The sequence below is a fragment of the Centroberyx affinis genome, unplaced genomic scaffold (assembly GCF_046629955.1).
Source record: "Centroberyx affinis isolate AG114_WGS23_722 - 3 ecotype Tasmania unplaced genomic scaffold, CSIRO-AGI_Caff_v1 ptg001882l_1, whole genome shotgun sequence".
NCBI classification, from domain to species: Eukaryota; Metazoa; Chordata; class Actinopteri; order Beryciformes; family Berycidae; genus Centroberyx; species Centroberyx affinis.
The window spans coordinates 599,834-621,736 of NW_027280254.1; the positions used below are offsets into that span (position 1 = coordinate 599,834).

General features: G+C 43.7%; 1 protein-coding gene across 1 annotated transcript; it reads right to left on the reverse strand.

Annotated features, from left to right (window-relative positions):
* Positions 1-688: 688 nt before the first annotated feature.
* On the reverse strand, positions 689-21,891 carry baz1b (bromodomain adjacent to zinc finger domain, 1B). The gene is made up of 21 exons (XM_071530118.1): positions 21,126-21,891; positions 19,534-19,650; positions 18,105-18,249; positions 17,481-17,673; positions 17,090-17,211; positions 16,711-16,908; positions 16,197-16,385; positions 14,743-16,063; positions 14,199-14,381; positions 13,712-13,850; positions 13,023-13,201; positions 12,400-12,514; positions 12,008-12,106; positions 10,915-11,092; positions 10,466-10,651; positions 8,796-8,943; positions 7,617-7,764; positions 6,852-6,967; positions 4,399-4,538; positions 3,892-3,998; positions 689-3,186 (listed from the first exon to the last, which is right to left on the reverse strand). The coding sequence occupies exons 1-21, from the start codon at positions 21,242-21,244 to the stop codon at positions 2,505-2,507; spliced, it is 4,824 nt and encodes a 1,607-aa protein (XP_071386219.1). The 5' UTR covers positions 21,245-21,891; the 3' UTR covers positions 689-2,504.
* Positions 21,892-21,903: the final 12 nt, after the last annotated feature.

Below are 21,903 nucleotides of genomic sequence, written 5' to 3' on the forward strand. Positions count from 1 at the left end.
GTTGAGAAAGAGTCCACACCAGAGAGTAAGAAAATTGTAGGATATTTTATTAAAAAGTAAAGAAGACATAAGTCTGCGGTCATGGCTACCCCGTTCTCCTCCCCATTAATTATCAATCACAAGGTTTACAGCTGGCAGTGATGTCTGGCCTGGGGACCTCAACACAAAGAAACAAGTAGGACTACGCTCTTCATCCATTGCCTTTATTGGAAATTCTTTACATGTGAATCCCACCCCATACCTCCCCAAACCCAGTTTTAGAGACTATAAATATATATATATCAAAAAATGAAGTGTAAAAGACTTTTGTAGTTCCTCCAGAAATAAAGAAAGCATTTACAGTCAGGTCTCATCTTGAGGAGGGCAGTCACTTTTGCATGTTTTTTTTTTAAAGGTCAAATAATTATAATAGTGATTTTAACAGCCAATGATGAATTCTCAATAATGTCATGTACAGAGGTGAACGAAAACAAAAAGCATTCTGATGCACTTATAAAAAAATAAAATAAAAAATAAATGCAGTGGCCAAATTAAATCCAACAGAAATCAGAAAAGGCTCGATGACACCAGCACTAGAAAAATACGTAGGAAAACAGCACAGCACAGTACAGACAGAACAGGGCAAACCAATATTTGTAAACCACTGCCTAATCAGTATATACATTGCTGCACCCCCCACCCACCCCACCCAAAAAAAAAGAAAAATCTTGACATTCAAAAGTGTGTCAAAAAGGTTGTTTGATGGGAATTGTGCCCATCTGATTGAAAAATGTACTTTCTGCTGCAGTTTTTCTGTCAAATTTATTTTTAGAATAGAAAAGAAGCTTGCTGGTTACTGAGCGACTTGACGAACTCCAAGCCAGAACTGACCAGCGCTGTGAAGCTCCCCAGTTCTGCAATCACTTCACAGTCTGAGTCGAGGCCACTGGATTGCTGTGAGACCTTTGGAAAAGGTATTCAGAGTGCAGGAATAGAGCACCACCTGGTGACACTGACAGGACATATGCTGGGAATTAGTCAACTGACCTCATTTGGGGTCTCGCCCCCAAGGGGTTCGGTTTCACCCGTGTCTTTCTGTGTCTCCAACTGAATGTGAGGGACACAAAATGTTTGTTGCAAATGTACAGATTGGAGCTGTGTTAAATGAAAAGCAAAGGATTATGACACGTGTTCTCTGTGCTGACTGGGACAGCCTTGGTTGGACCTCGCAAATCTGTAGGATGCTATTTAGACGAACTAACAAGTATCATATACAATATCAAATAAAATGTGCAAAAGGTTCAGAACAATTTCAAAATGCCCATTTTCTCAACAAACATAATATTTGTTGTTTTAAACACTGGTTACAAATGTTTATGCACATCATTTCAATAGAATAAAGCCTGGTCCTGCAGCGGTTGGCATTAAGTGGTGCACTTTTTTTATAGGGGAGTGCAAACTGACAGAGTATTGTGGTACCAATCCGATATTGAGGCGAAAGGGTAGTCAGCTCTAGACCAAGAGTGAGACTTCAAGAACAGGGATCCTGTTCTTGAACTTAGACTTCTTGGCACCAAGATCCAGGATGAAACTCAATTTTCAGCGCTAACCTGATGAGTCTAGTTGTGTCATCTCTAACCCGATAATAAAATTATGGCTTGTGACAAATGTGTATTGTACTAACCTGGGCTGAAAAAACATAGCCTCGGGCTATGGGACTAGTAAAACTTCATCAAGTTTGTCCATAGATTTGCATTAGAACAAAGTTCTAGTGATCTTGGTGATAAGATGCTTAGTGATAAGAGCAATGGGGACAGGAAACAGATTCATGTCAGCCATCTGCGTTCCTTTTTATAAAACCAGGACAGAAACCTCAGGCTGCAGAGGGTTTAAGCAACAAAAAAGTACTTTAAGTCACTGATCAGACTACGAATCGTATCACAGATATGGGCAGGACAGTCCTTTTACAGCTACAATTCTCCATTTTGCAACACCCAAGTCAAGTGATGGCTGGACTGTTTGTGTGGCCTGAGGGAAGATAGACAGACCTCTGATAACACTGTAGACTCGTGTTTCAGGGTGACGTAGAGCAAATATAAAGCAGAAGATAACGGTTCACATGACAACATTCTCCTGGATTATTATTTACCAGCTCAACCCTTCTGGCAAATTGAGTTAAATTACACTTTATAAAGACTAACATGGTGTGAGGTTATTGACTTTGGACTGAAATTCAAATTAAAGTCTCTTAAGAGCTTTTAGGACATCTCCATTATCTCATTTTTCTTGGTTGAAAAAAAACTTCACCAATATTAAACATGTTACAAATATAAATCAGTTTTCTTTTCATTTGTTTGTTTTTCAAAATACGAACATAAATTCCAAAACACAAAAAGACTCCATCTGAGTATTAAGTCTCATTTGTGGGAGGAGGATATGGGGGGGTGTTCTTGATCATTTTTAGAAGAGCGGGAAAGAAATTAAAAGAAAAGGGAGACAACAAAACAACAAAAGCACCCCGGACTTCACGAGCGTTTCTGCCTCTTGGAATGTCGCAGATCAGAGTTGTCCTCATCGCTGGTCCCCCCCCCAGCATCCCTCCGGGCCCCCCGCTGCCGAGTTCTGCGCGTGTCCCGCTCGCCATCGCTTTCCTGCTCCCTGTAATCCCTCTTGCCGGAGGTCCGCTTACTCCTCCTCCTGCCATTACCCTCATCCTCCTCTTCTTCCTCGTCCTCACTCTCGCTCTCCTCATCCTCCTGTCCCCTGCCATGTCTGGTTTTCCTTTCCCGCTCCGCCGCCTCTCTCCTCGGCCGGCTCGACTTGCCGTTCTGCATCTTCTTCACCTTCTGCTCCTCTTCTTCTTCCTCTTCTTCTTCTTCTTCTTCCTCCTCCTCTTCTTCTTCCTCAGAGGTTGCAGGGGCCCGGCTGACGCGTTTGCGTGAGCGGCGGCGGAGGTAGCTGAGGCCAGGCAGCAGCTTTTGGAGCAGCTCGGTGAAGCTCTGCTCCGTCTTGGTCATGCAGGAGAGCACGGGGCTGCCCTCCTGGTTGTACTCCTCGGCGTTGGAGAAGACCAACTTCATGTCCTCCAGGAAGTCCTGGGCGTGGCGGTAGGAGCCTTGGCTTAACTTGCCCAGCATCGTCTGGAAGTCCATGGGGGTGGAGATGATGTCCAGGTAGTCCTCTGCCTCCTCTGAGGACACAGGCTCTCTGTAAGAGGAGGAGAGCATGAGGCGAAGGCCGCAGTGGAATATAGATCAAGGATCGTATAATTTTCTAACCAAGTTCCACACTGCAAAACATCATCTCTCACCACCCAGACATTATTTTTGCAATAGCAATATTGTGAACACATGTTTTTAGACTAAAAAGCACCAATTAGATTTAACCCAACCTACATCATGTAGCAAACAACAAAGTTGGCATAATAAGCATTTTCTCCAGGATTATTAGATATATCTTTATCTACCACTTCTAGATCCTAGTCTTTGAAAACTCTTGCCTAATCAATATTACAGTGATGTTTGCTATGAGGTAAAAATGTGGTGATTAATTTAGTCTCATTAAAACATACTGCTAATCACGTGGGTTTCAAACCAGTTTGAGAAGTGTGATACAGACCAAACCACATATACACTCAGTATCCAGTTTATTTAGGGACACCTGCCCATTTATACAAACAGCTGGCTCCTCCAGACAGTGAGTTAGGTATAAATCAAGCATAAAGTATAAAGCATGCACAAGGCATGCAGAGGTTCAGGTACTGTACTAGACAGACAGTTATTTAAGTCTCTTTGGACGTGATATGATGGTTGGTGGAGGCAAAAGGGGTCCTACCTGGTACTAAGGTGTACTTAATAAACTGGATGCTGAGTGTAAATAAAAACATACAGACAGAGCAAGTTCTGTGTTCACCTGAAAGGCCAGCTGTAGCGGAATTTAATCAGTTTCTGAAGGATTTCCTCACACCTCTCCAGCTCCAGCGCCTGCCTGCGAACTCCTGTCCGGGAGCTCTGCCGCACCTGCACAAACAACACAACCAACAATTAGCAGACAACACAGCTACAGAAATGTCTGCCTCTGTCTCCATGTTCACACAATTTTTAGACCACAACTGCAAGTAGGTTTCCTATATGAGGAAAGGAGGTAATCTATATCTCAAATACTATAACTGCTGTGTGTGTGTGTTCTTGCACTTCTATCCATGTAAGGACCAAGTTCACATCCTCACAAACAGAACAACGAGGAATCTTCACTTTGACACTGGACTCTTTTAGAGTAACGGTAAAGTTAACACTTTAAATGCCTAAGTTAACACTTAGGCATTTAGGAGCTCTGGGAAGGAAAAGGCGTCAGTGGAATGTGCTGACATGTTTAGCGATGCCTGTGTGCACGTGAGAGAGCGTGCACGTGTTTTCTTACCAGTTCATCAATGTCTGCAGGGCTGCTGGGGCCGGTCCTCTGCTTGCTACTCCGACCACTAGAAGGCGACTGCTTCTTGGATTTGCTCTTTGAGCCTTTGGGGCGCGACGAAGACTGCTTGTTTTTCTTCCTTGGTCTCACTGTAGAGCAATAATTAGAGAGGTGATCAGAATAAGAAGAAAAACAGACAGCAGGATCATGAAAAGCAGAAAAAACGATATCTCTTTGGAAGTTTTTCTAAGCAGCTCATGTGCTCCCTGAAACTGAAAACTTTAAGAGCACAGGAACAAAATTCAGGAGCATCTGATGTATGACAATGGAACACTGAAATTGAAAATACCTTCAAAAAAACTCAATCATGTGTAACTGTGTCAGGCCGTGGTTAACTGAAACTGACTGAAGTCACTCATGCCCTACAACCTGCATATAGGACATTATTTTGCGCTGAAAACAAAGACCAGGAGAACTTAAGATCTTTGTGCCCCATGCATAATCTAGAAATTATTAAGGTCTAGACAACAATGACAAAGTAATCATGTTTCCATGAGAACAATGCAGACATTTGGCAACACTGGGGCCGGCGCTGGGACCAGATTTGTATTCGCTGTATTCCAACCTGGGCTGGAAATTAACTTATCCATTGTACACAGTGGCCAATGGTTTTAATAGGTGATTTTACAAGACAAATGTTACCTGTATGACACTGGTCCAATGTCAGGCTATAAGTTGTTTACTTTTAATTGTGATTCAATGTTGTCAGGCAATGTTCCCTGGCAAGTCTCTCCTGCTTTTATTTGCTGTGATAATGACCTTCTACAACAGCCATTTTGTGTCCATCTAAACAATCCTTTGGCTTAAAACAACCGGGAGCATGAGTGGTAGCGAGCCACTTGCCTAATAGACTTGTCACAACATTAAGGACTATATCAAGAGGGGAAGAATCCACATGCTGATAATTATTGGTTGTCTGATAAGTTTCTGTTCCACCAGCCTTTTAAGCAGAATAACTATCATTCAGTGGCTGAATTTTGAATCCTCCAGTTACTGAGTGAACAACAACTATAAAAGCATCACTTGTAATATGAAAAGCAGATCCTGATAGTTAACCATTTTCTACAGTGGATAAATGAAAAATCGCTCTCCGCAAACATTTTTTCTTGGTCTGTCGAGCAAGTTGGCCCTGTGATGAGTATGCACATCTTTACAAGGGAAATGCCTTGTGACCTTGAAATGCAAGAGGATAAAAACACAAAACAAGCAATGAAGAGCTCCTCAAACGATGTTCTTTTGGCAGAGATTTGGGAGGGATGGATGGCAAAAATAAATGTCACAAAGCTTTAGTTTCAGGCGTCTAACACAATAGCCCGTCACTACCTTGACATGCGGGCCTGAACTCACAGAGGGATCACCCTGCCACATACTCTCAGTCAAGCCGGACTGAGAGGCTGTAACATCAAAGCAGGGTCCGGGCCCGAGCAGTGCTACACAACAACACAGAGACAATGGAGACGGGGAGAGGACAGGGGCCGAATTTCCCCCTCAGCATTCCTCCCATTCCAAACCCTCAGCACCCGGGCCCCGTTTCCCAAAAAGCATCTCAGCTCTTAAACATTTATCTTATCTTTATCCACCAGCCAACAAAATAACTACAATGTCCTTAGCATTAGGATGCTTCTGGAAAATCCCACCCCAGTTATGGCTGATGGCTAAAACTCTATTTCATGCCATGGCTTTTATTATGAAAGAAATTGCAGACAAATTTGTGCTAATTGCACTATAGAGACTTAGATAAACTTAGATAACTTGATTAACAGACTACAGAGAGACAGCCAGGCCCCTTCCAGCCCATGGCAATATTAGCCAAATGAAATGTGTGTCTACAATGAACATACAAAAGTGCTCACAATCGCTTTCACTTGTACCATTTTGTGTCTACATATCAATTAAACAAATGTTTGCTGGGAAGGATGCAAAGTGGCACTTAAGGCTGCAGAAGACATCAAGCAAAAGCAAATGATAGTACCTAATATTTTGACATTATTAAAGGATGGCAGAAGGATTCCAATTTTGAGTGGGTGCATACACAATAACCTGGATAGGATCATATCCCAATGACAGCTGGGATGAGTCCAAATTTTACTTGGATGGTGAGGCATTTATCCATCTTATCCAGTTTGTCTATTTTTATGGTCTGTAGCTTCCATTTTCATTTCCATATTCCAAATATTATTTTTACTGATGTATGCAGGGACATAGTAATATGGGTATGGAGATATATACACTAAAAGCTTATCCTGGTTAAGTCCTTCATTGTGAACCATTAACTAGAATACTACATACAGTGCACTCATCAAGATCATCCACAACCATTGGCTTTAAATGGATTCAAGATTATGCTTGCTGAGACGGTTTTGTGAAACCTAGACTTAATGATTTCCTCCACTGATACTCACAGCTGTGCCCCATGGCCGTGTAGTCATTCTCTTCATCCTCTTCATCTTCCTCATCAGAATCCTCATCTTCGGAATCATCCTCATCATCTTCTTCATCGGTGTCTTCGTTATAGTTCCTGCAACGCAGAGAGGTTGTCATTTAAAAAGGGATTTCACGTTACTGCTGACGACAGAATATGATCTGTTATTAAAGCAGTCGTGGGTAGGTTAACATCAAAAAGGTAACATCAAAAAGCAGCACATAGTGTCTTATGTGCTGCTTTTTGATGTTACCTTTTTTGTCCAGAGTTGTCCAGATCCATTTAGGCCCAAATTCAACTTAACAGCAAGGTTCTGTATGTGTTTGGCGCTCAATAGTGGCTGCCATGACAATGGTCTAACCAACTCTTCCTTGGGCCCACAGGTGTAATTGTAAATAAGGTGTCAAGTTCCTCAACAGAAAAGAGTTGCTTTTGTTTTTCATCTGTTCAGCCCAAGATCTGAAACACTATTATGGGTGTGCACACAGACAGTCACTGTAAATGTCTTTCTTTGAGAGGGATCATTCGTAAAAATCAAACTGTTCTCTTTTTAGTTGTGACAACATACAAGCAATAGCCTGTCAAGTAGTCATTTGAGAGATACAAGTTATGTGTAACAAAAACCTATTCAATACTACTACAGACGTAAAGTACAATGCAGTCGCAGTGTAGTAGCATATGTGGAAAATGGAGGAAAACGACAGCCTCAGCTGCACACACTCCACTCAGTGAGGCGGACGGTTACCTCGCACGGGAGCAACGCCTGGCCACAGCGGGCTGGCAGGCCGGGCACAGCCACTCCCCGGCGGGGATGCGGTACAGGGCCGGGCGCAGGCAGAACAGGTGGAAGGCCTTGTTGCATTCATCGCACAGGATAAGCTTCTCATCGTCACCTAGAAGAGATCAATACATATCGTTTAAATTGAGTTACAGAAGAAATTACCGTTTGTAGCCGTTTCAGTAAACTCTTACAACATCAGGCATTGGAAACCTTTGAGATTCATGCAATTCCATAGGATTTATTTAGTATCCTAGCACCCATATCCTTGTTCTCCCAGAGCCTTACTTGTCCTAGTCTTCATTCCAACAAAAGGTCAAGAGGTCGTGATACGCAGGGCAAATATTTGGGTGACATTACTTTGGAGACTCTAAGACAACTTGTTTCATACTTTGCCCAGTGTATCTGTGTTGCTGGGCAAGTGGCTAAGCCTTTATCCTCATCTTATCACTACACGTTCACCTGTTGGACTCCGGAGCTGCCGGCACTGAATGTAGACCTGCCTGACACTAATAGCCTGTTCTGCCCTGAGCCTGCTGCTGCAGCCCTGTCTGGATCTGGGCCTAATCTCCGTCAGCTGCAGCACAGAGAGGCTCTGCTCTGGCGCTAGACAGGGAGCAGAAGACAACAGGTCAGCAGGCTGGAACAGCCTGGGTTTCCTCTCGGTACAGTGGGCATTTCTGCCCCATTAACTTGCAATGGCAAAGGATGAACTTTGTCTTGAGGCACTTCAAAACACCCCAGTGGTGTCCGAAAATGGTTTTCTACCGCTGCCTACTGGTGGGGTTTGGTATGGCACCGCTTCAATCAATGGGCAGGCGGGACTGATCCAATGACTAGATTTACATGCAGGCCACAACTCAATCTACCAAACCTGTTAGAGTCAGACATGAATACTGTATTAACTGTTTAGCTGAGAGGAAAAAGAAGAAACCATGGCTTGTGGTAGTATGCTACTTCTGTTGAGGTGTTTTGAGGTCATTTTAATTTGGAATCAGAGCTGATTTTTCCTGTTGTTGGTTTCTGAACTGCATGTAAATACATGCAGTACAGTTCTTACTGTGCTAATGAAAGCAAAAGTCTCTACATTTCAGCACACAATCCATCATGCACATTTTATTTACAGCAAATCTCTAACACCCTTACCTTTCCTGCGGCAGACTTTGCAGCGAGCGTTCTCAGCAGACATGTCCCACTTGATGCAGGCGTCCAACATACCAAGCAGCACATGCATGCGGGAAAAGGTCTGGGCCTCTCGGATCGCCGTCTTCCACTTCTCAACTGCCGTAGCCACCTGGGAAGAAGAGAGCCAGACTTCTTTAGCTCAGTGGAACTCAACATGGAGAAAGTCAATGGACCACTCATTATACAGAAGCTACAGAGAATGGGACCTTGTGCAAAGCAACAGCATGACACAGACCTGATAAGACTGTAATTGCATGTAATTCTTTGGGCCGTTTTAACCTGCATAGACCCTCAGATGGGTGGGGTTTAATGTAGCAGGACAATTCAGAACGGTCAAGTAAGTCATCAGTAACAGCTAGGGCTGGGCGATAAATCGGTTTTATCAATTAATTCGAATTTATGGTTTAGGACGATGTGTAAAAATGAAAATAGAGTTTCACTTTAACCTGGGTAAATACGGCACGGAACCGCTCTGTCAATCAAGCCCCACCACTTCCCTGAGCTTCCGCAGTTGATAACAACGACCACCGAGGTTTCCCCTCAGACACAAACACAGTATCAAGATGGCAGCACACGCTTCTACAAGTGAGGAGCTCGTTTCCAAAAAAGGCAGCGTCTCCTCAGTCGTTTGGAAGTGGTTCGGTTTTGCAACGTCCGACATCAAGCAAACCACTGTCTGTAGTAAAGTTTGTCTAAAGTCTGTGGCAACTAAATGCAGCAGCGCGACAAATGTATTCCAGCATCTCCGACAGAGGCAGCAGCCGAGTGGAGAAGCGTGTGACACTGCGAGACGCACAAGCTAGCGGCAGCCCCCAAACGCCTGCCATAAAGCAGGTAACATTAGCGGCATCATTTTTTTATTTTTAAAGTTAGGTTTTCACTTTATTGATCCCCATGGGGAAATTCATCCTTTGCACTTTTACCCATATTAACTACTAGGAGCAGTGGGGAGCCACTGAGCAGTACTCAGGGAACAATTCCAGTTCTAAGCCACTTCCTACATGTCTTTTTGTACAAAAGAGCCTTCAAGAAGTGTTTGTTTTCTATTCTTAAACATCTTGTTGGTAGATATTGTTAAAATAAAAACAAAACATTTGAATAATGCCTTTGTCTTTTTTTAGTTTGTTTAAAAAAATTGCTTAAAATCGTAAACCGGGTGTAGGTGTGAAAAAATCTGAGATTTATTTTTAGGCCATATCGCCCAGACCTAGTAACAGCAAAGTATTTTCAATTGATATTCAAATACTTAACAGTGAATACCACAAGGGGTTAGGGTGTTATTTAACCGGGCAGGCTTGACAATTTATCTGCTACAAACAAGACGGCCATCATTTTCGCAGAAATTACAACACGCAGTGCAATATTGTGACAAGAAAATAACTGCTATGTCCGGCAGCACGGCAACACAGTTCTAAGTATTTACAATTGAATCTAAATCTATTAAATTGTTTTAATAAGGTCTTGAATCTGTTAGTTTTGGTAAAACCTTGATTTATACTATTAAAGGGAAGAAGAATAATACATGACAGAGCAGTTAAATTAACTTTTGAAGGCCCCTGTTACTTGGGTCAAGGGTACTGTGAGAGACACATACTTAAACCAAAACCAATTTAACTCCCATCTCTTCTTACCCTGGCCTCCTCCGCCAATTTCTTCTCCTCATCCACCTCCTCAGCCTTGCTGTTCTCTTCCCCTCCGTGCTTCTTTTTCTTCTTCTGCTTAGGGGCCATGAATCCCTGCAGGAACTTCTTGATTACACAGGCCTGGATAGTGATGATGCACTCTCCAAATTCTTTCAAGCTCTCCATCTCAGACACCTGTGTAGGGAGAAGGGACAGACACACACATACATAAAAGAGTCAGTTTTATGTATTATCCTGGTTACAGGCTCTCACAGATGTTGGACTTATTCCAGTGCGTATTTGATGTTTTGTCCACAATAATGACTCGCTACATGAAAAATCTGAATAAAGACATCAAAGACTTCTCAGCGTCAGCTGTATATAATGTAGGGTTGAGAGGTCAGACGAATACACAAAATTCCCTTACCAACTGGATATGAACAGACAAAACCAATCACCTGATGTTCGATGTTCGTGTTGTCATCCAGGTATCCAAGGCCTCCCTTCTGGAGTCGGGAGGCGACTTCCTGGATGTCACTGCGCAGGTATTTGACCAGCTCCTGGTGGCCGTCACAGGTCCTGAGGCCCATCTTGCCCTTGCGGCACAAATGGATGGAGTGGAGGATGTCCTGGTACCTGCAACAGGGACGGGCTCAGAACCTTAGCTTTGCATTGAGCTTCATATATTTTTATTGCCTCTGTGTTTTTAAGCTTTGCAGCAGAGCAAGCATCTACGTCTAGATCCCTCTAGCCTGCCAAAGTCGCTAAGTGACTGTAGGATTATTATTATTAGGTCCTGGTTGAACTGCACATGTCTGAAATGTCTGTTCAACAGCCCAAATTTAATGTCATTTTCATCTTGAAATAATCAAGTAACAGGGGGTTCCCCAAGTGCCGGCTATTTAGCCGTCTACCCACCTCTGTGTGGCCGGCTACTTTTAGAACTGAATGTCACTAAGGCTACGTACACACTGCCAGAATTTGGTAGTGACAACCGAATTGACTGAATGCGCATATGTATGGTACACGGGGATCTAGCGAGGCTATTGACTGAACAATGTCATGTTAATCTGCGCGAGCCCTTGATTTTGATGTTGCCACACAAATTTAACCAATCCTGACAAGTCCCACTTGCACACTGACTCCATTTTGCCAATGTTCAAAATATAAATAATAATAATGATAATAACTTTATTTATAAAGTTAAATAAATCGGAGAAGTAAAAGGAGGAACAGGGAAAGATCATCGGGGCTTCTGTTTTAGGAGGGTTTGTTAAAGCCCCAGTATGCAGGTGTTATGACCATGTAAAATTGGGGCATTTCCTCATTATTTAAACTGATTTATGTTTCCTAAATTATTGGATCTCAGTTCTGTGAGTGCAGTAGTACTCAGGAGAGAGATCCAATATTGCTCTGAGAAGCATAAAATATGAACTTTGTGCACAAACATCCCTTAGCCGGTTACTTTTCCCATCTGGCTGGCTACTCAAAAATTTGGGGAACCCCCTGAAGTAATCATCTGTCTCAGTGAGTGTGAACACACGCTTTTACCTGCTTTGTATCTTTGCCTTCAGTTCACTCTCTCTGACCCCCTGAGGATGAAGGTTCTCAACCAGCTCCTCTAGATCTGCTTGGGCATCGCATACAAACCTGTAAATATAGAGAGGCAGGATGATTAGAATTGTTGTGTCTGTTCATGTCAATGATCAATTGTAATTGGATTTTAAACAAAAATTGTGAATAGCAGTCTACTCCAAATGCCATTTTGTTGTACACATCACCTGCTTCGCTAGTTTTGCATCATGAAAACTTATTTTTCTCCATGTGACCATTGGAAAACCATTAAAATGCTTCCATTTTAGGGATGGTTGGGAGAAAAAGAAAAACAGACAAAACAAAAAGTAGTCATTGCCATACACCAGCTGACCATGCTATGCTCTTACCAGAGGTTTTGTCCCTGTTTGGGAACAGTGGTCTCTATGCAGACGTCTGCTGCTGCTCCCTGCTGGGCTACCTCACTCATAGCACCATCTGTGCTGCCATCATCCTTCTCAGCTCCTAAAACATAGATCATAATTACTAAAGTCTCAAAAAGAAAATAGCCACCCATCTCAAAGTTTCGCTACTCTAGGATTCATAGGAAGAAGAAAATGCACTGTGTCCAAATACAAAAAAAAACAACCCAGCACCCCTTGCTTTTCATAACAAAAGTACAATTGTTCATTTACCAATTAGAAGAGACAAGACAGCATTAAACAAAAAGGACAATCAGCAAAAGCCATGAATCTGAAAAATGGGTGAGGAAAATAGGAAGAATACATAAACGTGGAAAAGCTGGACTGAATGGAGTAGAGAAGTACTTCATTAAGAAGAGACATTAAATTCGCTCTGATGAAAGAATTAAGTGAAAACATGCACCCTGGAAGCTATTTTCTGAACTAATTCAATTTGTCAAAGAGGCATTGACACAGAATTTGTACAACGTGACATGTTGTGGTCACAATGTAAGTAATATCTGTATAAGTGTTAGCAGACTTTGTCTTGTCATGTGTAGTGGCAGACTCACCATCCTCATCCTCTTCTACATCAGCCTCTGCTGGTTTGTCCTCTGCTGGTTTGTCCTCTATTGGTTTCTCCTCTGCTGGTTTCTCCTCAGGTGGAGGGGTGTAGTTGTAGTCGATGCTTTCATGCACCCAGCCCTTCTCAATGTACAGACCAGGAACCACGTCAGAGAAGAGCCAGTACCTGACAAAAAAAACAACAAAACCCACCAAGGTTAAAAATCTACTAAAGCTATTCAAAGTATTTACATTTTCTTACATATATTTAATCTCATACATATTTCATCTCATTAGCAATGAGTGCTTGGCAATTTTGTGAGGCACTGCATCAATTCAAGATATAATATTCACTTGCACTAGCACAATACATTGGTGTGTATATTGCAGTAGTACATTGAGCATTTAACATACAGAAGGGACAAAGCCTTTGTGGTTCTGGCCAGTGGAAAAGCATACTTTCCCTCAAAAAATCCAAACATTTTCACATTCAAAGCAATCAATTTTGTTAGTCACCTTTTGAGTTGTCTTAAAAAAAAAAACTCAAAAAAAAAACTCATGCAACTTCAATGTATGTCATCGATCAGTGAAATCAATTGAGCTCCACTGGATGAACACAAGTTTGCCAAGCATCCCAACCCTGACTCAGTAAGACTCAGGGTTTGGATGGGTAGGACTGTTTGTGTGCGATTCTAACCTGTTATGATTCCTGTCAGTGCCCAGTGGCGCCCTGCGCAGGACAAGTTTGGCTTTGGTTATACCGTCCTGGAAGGCCCTCTCTGCGGCGGCCTTCTGCCTACGGATTCGCTCCTCTTCTGCCTCCTTCTCCATGCGCTCTGAGGGGAAAAAGAGGAAATAACGCATGAACAAATACGGGTGATGGATACCGATTTTTATGTATAACACATATGATGACAAGAAATTTATATTTACTTGCAATGAAGATCAGATCAGTAATATCTCACAATTGCAGCATTCCTAACTTGTGTGCTGCATGACTGGTGTCAATCAATTTCCAATTTAATCAGTTAGGGGTTTGCATTTTCTTCAAAATTCAAAAAGTAGAACAACCTTTGCTATAAAGGCTCTCACATCCAATAACATAATCAAGAACACACTATCATGAGTAAATGAACTACATTTCAAATCCACATTTTGAAATGAATGAACTGCTCCAAACTCACCTTTGTTCTGTCTGTCCTGCTCCTCCTTCTCCTTCTTCGCCTGCATGGCCATCAGCCGCCTGCTCTTCACTGAGCTGATCATGTCCTCCGGCTCTGGCTCCACCTTCACCTCCTTCTTGTTCTCCTTCTTTGCGCTCCCGTCTTTCTTCTTCTCTCCTTTGGGTGTGCCTCCCTCCTCTTTGACTAGGGATGGAAAACAATGGATACAGGATAGCGATAATTCAATACACTGGTGTCAAGTGACAATACCTGCATGCGCATTTCAAGGCTGTTAATGGCAGATACCTTGATGATTTTTCTATTCACTAGTATTGTTAAAAATGGATAATGGTCCAAACATCTTAATTTCAAATGTATACCCGATTTCACTCAATAGTATAACAAGTTTTGGCATTTTATGGGTATTATTTTTGTATTTTGTATGCTTTTTAGTGCAGCCAAATCAGAGGAAAAAACAGTAAATCACACTATTAAAATCCCAACATTTAATGCACTTTTACATTATAAACTGCAGTTAGAGCTCTCTGGTGATTCCCACGCCTACCTTTGCCCTCCATCTCCTTACGCCTCATCTTCTCAGCCTTCTTGCGGTCATTGACCTCCTTGAGTGTTGCCAGCCGCTCCTTCCACAGCTCAGCCGACCGTTGCTGCATCGCGTCGACGTGGTCTTCAACCGAGTAGGTCATGAGGATGCGGTGGCACAGCGCCACCAGCAGGCTGACCTTCTCCAGGGGGTTCAGCTCAAACACTTCGGCTGTCTCCAGCCTCTCCAGGAACTCGTTGGTCACCACGTCATCAAAGCCCCCCAGGGCCCCCCAGTCCTCCGAGTCCTGGCCGCTCTCTTCACCGTGAGCGTCACACGGCCGCAGGCACAACCGCACCAGCTCCGACACCGAGTGCATGGTGAGGGGGATCTCCGATAAGGGCATGTCCAGCTCACTGTAGCCCTCCGCCAGCTCATCCTGTAGCAGCGTCTGGAGCAGCACCACCAGCACGCGGTTCAGGTAGAGGAAGCCAGACCTTTCCCCAGCCAGCGCCTCCATCAGAGCCACTCCTGTGATTGGGTACTGGTCATCTGGCATCAGCAGCCCCGCGTAGCAGTTGAGGAAGTCCACTACCATAGCCACATCGCCAAACAGGGCGTTGGGCAGCCCCTCGGGCATGTCTACGAGTCTGAATGTCGGCAGGTTCTTGCCACCTTCGATCTCCTGGTCCTCGTAGCGGCGCGACTGTTCGCGGCGAACCAGCATCTCCTTCTCACGCCTCTCCTTGGCCTTCTCCCGCAGCTTCTCTTTGAGTTCCTCGCGCTTCTTCTTCAGCTCTTCCTGCCTCTCCTCTTCGCTCATGGCCGCCCAGCGTTTCTTTTGCTCCAGTAGCTCCCAGCGTTTCTGCACCAGCTCCTTGAGCTCCTCAGGCAGCCGGCCCCGGTCGTCTGGGGACAAGGTCTTGGCGGCCTTGGAGATGAGGGAGGACAGGGCGTTCTTTTTGTCCTCTTTGCCCTTGTTCTCCTTATAGTAACGAAGGAGGTGGAGAGCCATGGGGTGCAGGGGCTTCCCCAGTTTAGGTGTACCCGCACCAGTACTGCGGGCTCTCTTCTTGGGGCTGCCAGCGGGGGTGCTCTTAGCCAGATGCAGCAGAGTCATTTGCTTCATCTTCGGAGTCTTGGCACCCGCTTTACCGTCCTTTTTAGAGGCTTTGAGGCAGTTGAGCTTCTTGTCGCTGCTCTTTCCAGCTTTCTTGCCTTCTTTTTTGTCCCCCGACTTCTTGCCTGATTTTGGGGTGGAGGGGGCTGAGCTCTTGCCTTCTCCTTTCTTAGGGGTTCCTGAATTCTTTACCTTTAGTGGGGAACCATTCATTTTCATTTTCTGAAATAAAGAACACATGGAATTACATCTTCATCTGACCCATTTTGCAAAATTTGAGAAGAGCTTGACTTTTAAGTGATACCCCATAACTGAGTAATAACTCCAATAAGACTGCATAAGCAAGCTGGCTAACCTGCATGTGACCCCAGATAGTGGGACTCAGGGGCATGGCGAGAGCGTCTTTCTTCTTTTTCTTCTTCTTCTCTCCTTTCTCATTTCCAGACTCCTCTCCTGGGGTGTCAGAGGTCTTGAGCTTCTTGCTGGGTTTACCCTCGGGAGACGTTAAACTCTTGCGCTTGGCGGAGGGATTCTCAGCTAAAAACTTTAGACAAGCAGAAACAACAGTTTTTAAATCAAGTAAAAGAAATAACAAGCACGTAATTTGTGATGAGTTGCAACCATCTTGGTGCTAAATTGACTCAGTTGGGATTAGAACCTGATATCTCTGGTGTGGCAAACCTATGCTTTACCAACCAAGCTAAACTCAAAGTGATGCAACCAGGCTCAGAGTCTTTATAACTGTGTCCCGCAAAGGCACGTGGGCAGTAAAGTGTTTTTTTGGTTTTTTTTTACTTTTGGGACCGACAGAGTGACTTACACTAGCTTGTGGTCACAACTAAAAAAAAAGAAACAAATTGGTAAATTACCTTGTGTGGATCAAGGAGGAAGTCACTGAATTTACTGGGCAGGTTGAACTTTTTCACGAGTTCATCCTCGACCACCCAGGGGGCGCTCTCTCCCATGCCCAGCCTCAGAGCGTAATGCCTGATGAAGTAACGCATGATCTCCTTGGTTGGAGGACGCTCTGTTCTGAACAGGCTGTCTACTGGGACATCGCTGATCACCTATGGGAGAGTCGATTAGACACAACAGTTTAGCATTCCTAGTACCAGGAGCCCCTTTCTAGGAAAGTTTTATATGGAAAAAGAATATACATACATAGTGCAGGGCTGATAGGGATGATTTGGGGGGTTGGGGGATAAAGTTTAAACACCATTTATTGGGAGCTAACAAGAGGTAACAAACCTTATCCTCATTGACCAGCTTCACGTCGTACTTATGAGGAAGGAATTTGGGCATCACCCATTTCTTCCTCTCTTCTTTCATAACGGTGGGAAGTTTCCTTGGCGAACGTCGTGCTCGGTCACCTGATAGGACAAAAAAACAATAGATATCAAACAAATTGATTCTCGTATAAAAAAATATTTAAAGACAGAATATTTGTCAAATATTAAGAAGAACAGGTTTAAAAGCGAAAGAGTGACAAAAAGGGGAAAAATCTAAAACATTACATAAAAGCAAGTCTATAAAAGTGCATTCTAAAACAGTGATTTAAAGATCCATCTCACATGGAGAGATTTTGGATGTGCCTAAAACCTTTTTTTTTCCGTTGTCAATTTCTACTGACAGTACTCACTGAGACTTTCCCTCCGGCTCTCCTCCTCTCGGAGCGGAGGTTCCTTCCTCTGGTTCTCCTGGCTGGCGTTCTCCTTGTCACTGGACGGAGAGTCGCAGGCTCCCTCCAGCTTCTTCTCCCCTGTCTCACCCTCTGGATTGTCTAAGGGATGGATCTTCACCACCTTCGCTCGCAAACTTTTATCCTTCCCCACCTGAAGAAAACATAGGAGTGGGAGTTGTTAAGGAAATGTATTTACAGTTTACTATAAAAGACGTGATCAGTAATGATCACATTAAGATCTTTAGGTATCAGAAGGAGGAATTCCCACTGAGTGTCCTTTCATAAAATCAAGTGTGAATGCATTTCTTTTTCATAACATCCTGTATGACCTGTACATAGTGGTTATGTTTAGCTCAATGGGTGAAGCATGACAATCACACTGCTAAGGCTATGGTTCTGATTCCCCATGGGGACACCATATGTCCCATATGCTAGGTTACATAACAATCATCAAAACAGGGAGATGCGGGGGTTTGGAGAACAAATTTGGACATGCAAGGTCTCTGCAGGATTAAGACAGTTTCAAACTTATATAAAATGAATGACAGCAACATCTACTGTCCATCAAGAAGTCAGACTGACCAGGAAGTCGCACTCTTCGCCCACAGCGTACTTGGTGAGGATCTCCACCCAGGCCATTTCAACGAGTTTGTCCAGAGATATTGTGTTGTGGTGGACCATCTCCAGCACCGGCTTCTCGAACCACTCGGGATACTCCTCCTGGAGCCTGCGTGTGCAGAAGATAAACAGTATTTAGTCTATCAACCTACTTGAGTAGTATTACTTGTCTTTTGCATCCTCATCATTCTGTCCTTCACTTTATATGGTATAAAATCACTGTTTATTGCCTTAATGTAGTTTAAAAACATGCCCAGGACGGCAGGTGAAAATTCACTAGCTGTCTGCTCAACTTGACTGTAAATGTGCCAGTATTAGCCAAACGACTCAATAATGTAAAAAAAAAAAAAAAAAAGTTAGTGGATCCACTTCCATTCAAGAAGATGTTTTCTTTCACACAGGTTGGGTTTCTGTAGACCGTCATTTTTATTAAACCTATTTTATATTGTTTGTGATAGTCGAGTTGGAACAGTTGAAATTTAACCCTTTGATCTGCCAGCTACACTGACTGGACATCTATCACAGCCGAATTATCCACCATTCACTAGGTTGGTGTTGCCCATTTTGTCCAACCCTGCTTTCATCACAGGAGGACCAGAGCATTACATAACAACGTAACAAAGAGTTGAGACTGACCAGTAGAGGGAGCAAAACCTCTTGGCTGGTATAAATAGACATTGCTTAAATACAGCTCATGATCCTGCCTGATTGGGCTCTGGGCAGCTGAGCATTACCCTGCCCTGCTTTTGCTGTGAAGTCTCTCCTGGACACAAATGTAGCCTGGTTTGCACTCCTCTCTCTGACAGCACCTATAATTAACCTGGATGGTGGTGAAAGTGGACTGTCCACGGTGCTGAAAAAAATCAATTGAGTCTAATTCGCATTAAGTTCTGTCCTCTCCTTTCGCAGAGCAAGATAAAGGTATTCTCTCCAGCCCATTCCAGATTCAAGGATGACTCAATCACACACCCTCTAAATAGAATAAGAGGAGGAGCACCAGATTTGCCCAATCAAAGCACAGCAGCAAGCCTTGTGACCTTCATCGAGAGAGAGCAATGCTCGTTCATGATGCTACTGTACTCTGAGCTTGTGTCTAACAGACTAATTTGTGATAAGAACCAAAAGTGTGAATTTTTGGGCAAGTGCCTCTTCGTATCCAGCGCTTGTTTGGGTATTCAGAGACAAATGAGATAACAAAGCTTTGCTGGACCATCGGATGCGAACACTGCCATCTACCTATGTGTATGTCTCACTGTACCTATACTGTGCTATTGTAAAGACTGCCGCATTTTTGAAACCTCTGACTGTAATCACTAGAGAGTGGACTGCTGGTTCTTATTTAACAAATCGGATGGCATCATACACACACACACACTTCAGAATCAATACTAACAGTTCGGTGACTTCTTGCTCCTCCTCCCATGCTTCCTTGTGTGTGAGCTGGTTGCTTCCAGTACTCTTGCATGTCCAGATGCGCTCACTGTACCTCTGCAGACGTGCCTCATATTCTCTGTAGTCATTTCATCAAGGATATTGCAATAGTCAAGAATGTGATCAGGACAGAGCATAAAATCCCCATTCAAATCTGAATTCTTCACTACAGGTAATCCCCCATGTAAATAATGTGTCCCTTTCTTTAGCCTTTCTGCTCACCAGCAAGAAGCTAGATACCCCTGATCCATTATTAACGAAAGATGTACGAATTGATGTCAATAATTTAAAAGGGCGAGGCACATGGGTAAATTTCAACACAAGAACATATTAGATAATCTCATAACAAAACCAAATTACATGGCTATAAACATCAGAATAGAGAAGAGTGCAAGGGATGTGATCAAAGACAATAGAAAACTTGAAGCAAAAAAGGCGAGGGGGGTTGGAAATGTCCACTTAAACTGAAAGGAGGGTATTTGTGTAAAATATGTAAAAAGTAAACAAACTTCCATGTGTGCTAGATGGGAACTAGGAAACGCTTGACTATGCTGCCTGTGATAAATCTACAGCCAGTAAACAATAGTTCTCCATTTAGCAGGGCAAATTTGCGATGTTACTGTATTGTGGGAGAGCGAGAAAGGTTGTGGCCTGCGCCTCGGTTAGCAGCTCTTCAAGCAATGACGATAAAAGTCACCCATTAAAGGTAGATAAGAAACGTCATGTCAACAAGTTAGCTGTCATTGCACGATTCATACTCCAATACATATTATGATAATGACCTGTCCATTCTTCATCGGATCTAAAGGCAACAAATAGCACTTAGTTTGTCACATCTTGACGCTGTCAACACCCGGCTTCACAAGTTTGCTAATAGTTACGGACCTGTCACGTTTGACGATAACTTTTCATATTAACAATTTCCTAACAAGTGTGTAGTGTTAGACGATTTCTAGCACAGAAAACCAGTCAGTCAACAGCTTAGTTCGCTGTTCCCCTCCCTTGGTTAGCGAACCAACAAATGTAACTTAGGAGGATTGCGGGCTAGCTGGCTAACTCTACCCAGCCAAGCAATGGCTGCACCCGGCAAGCAGACGGGCTATTGTGACTGAGGCACAAAATGGGATACCTAACCTAGCAGCTAACAGCTAGATAGCTACGCCTACTAGCGTTAGTGGCTAACAGTGGACCCATTAAAGCTGCAGCAAGAACTCGTTTTAGCAGCCCGCTCAAGTTAGTTAAGCAAGAGAAATGTGTCATTTGCTAAACGAAATATTTCAATTTAGCTAGGCTGTGAAATACAGCGACTTCGTTAGCGCTAACGTTAGCTAGCAAGCTTGCTATCCAAGCCTGTACAGTGTGTCCATGCGGGGAAACAATGCACAAATAATGAAAATGCCAGCCAGCACGCTGGCTAAGATACATTAGCTACCCCCCAGTGATGTGCATGAGGCTATGCTAACGTAAGTGCAGCTAGATATTCAACACCAGCTCGAAAGCTTGCCGGCTGGCTCGATATGGCGAGACTGGGCTTCAACATCACGTAAAGGATACTCTTTGTTCCTGAAGGCCTCCTTGCTGTGTTCGATGATGTAGACCTCCTCTCCCGGGCCTGGTGGCTCGGCTAACGGCTTAGCCAGCGGATAAGGTTTCCGGCCCAAAAGCGGTGCCATCGCAAATGCAAGATGGCACTGACGCCTACTGTAAAATTAACGCTTCTAGCAAGAAACTAGTTATATACAATACAATAATATGACCTTAGCATGTATCCAAGTGTCCCGAAATGTCGGTACCTAACGTTAGCACGTTCCACGTTACCGCCGGCAGGCCCGGTACGGCACTCAACGTGTAGCAGCTAGCTAGCTAATAGCAGGCTGGTTGGCTACCTCGCTGCAAAACAATAACACTGCACTTCTTGTCACCAGCCTCATCGCATCCTTCTTGTGTTCTCCGGTAACGGTGTCATGTTGGTTGTACACGATGTCTTTGATATGAGACGGAGTAGTTTAAGTTGTATCTCTGGATAGTTGGGAAACTTTTAGCTCCTCCGGCTTGAAGATGAGGAGATGCAAGCTGTATCGAAACCAAACTCGCGGCAAAGCAAAAGCTCGGTTCAGCAGGTCTGGCGCGCTCTCTACCTCCAGGTCTTTGCAAACTAGGCCAATTCACACGTAATGAATTGTCTTCGTGGCATTTCGCGTAGTCGGTACTCCTTGTTATAAGAATAACACGGTTAGCGATTTTTACGAAAAAGTGAACTTGATCAATCAAGAGGTTAATTCCTTGTCGAAATGGCGGGAGTTTCTAGTCCACCGGCACAATTCCGTACAAC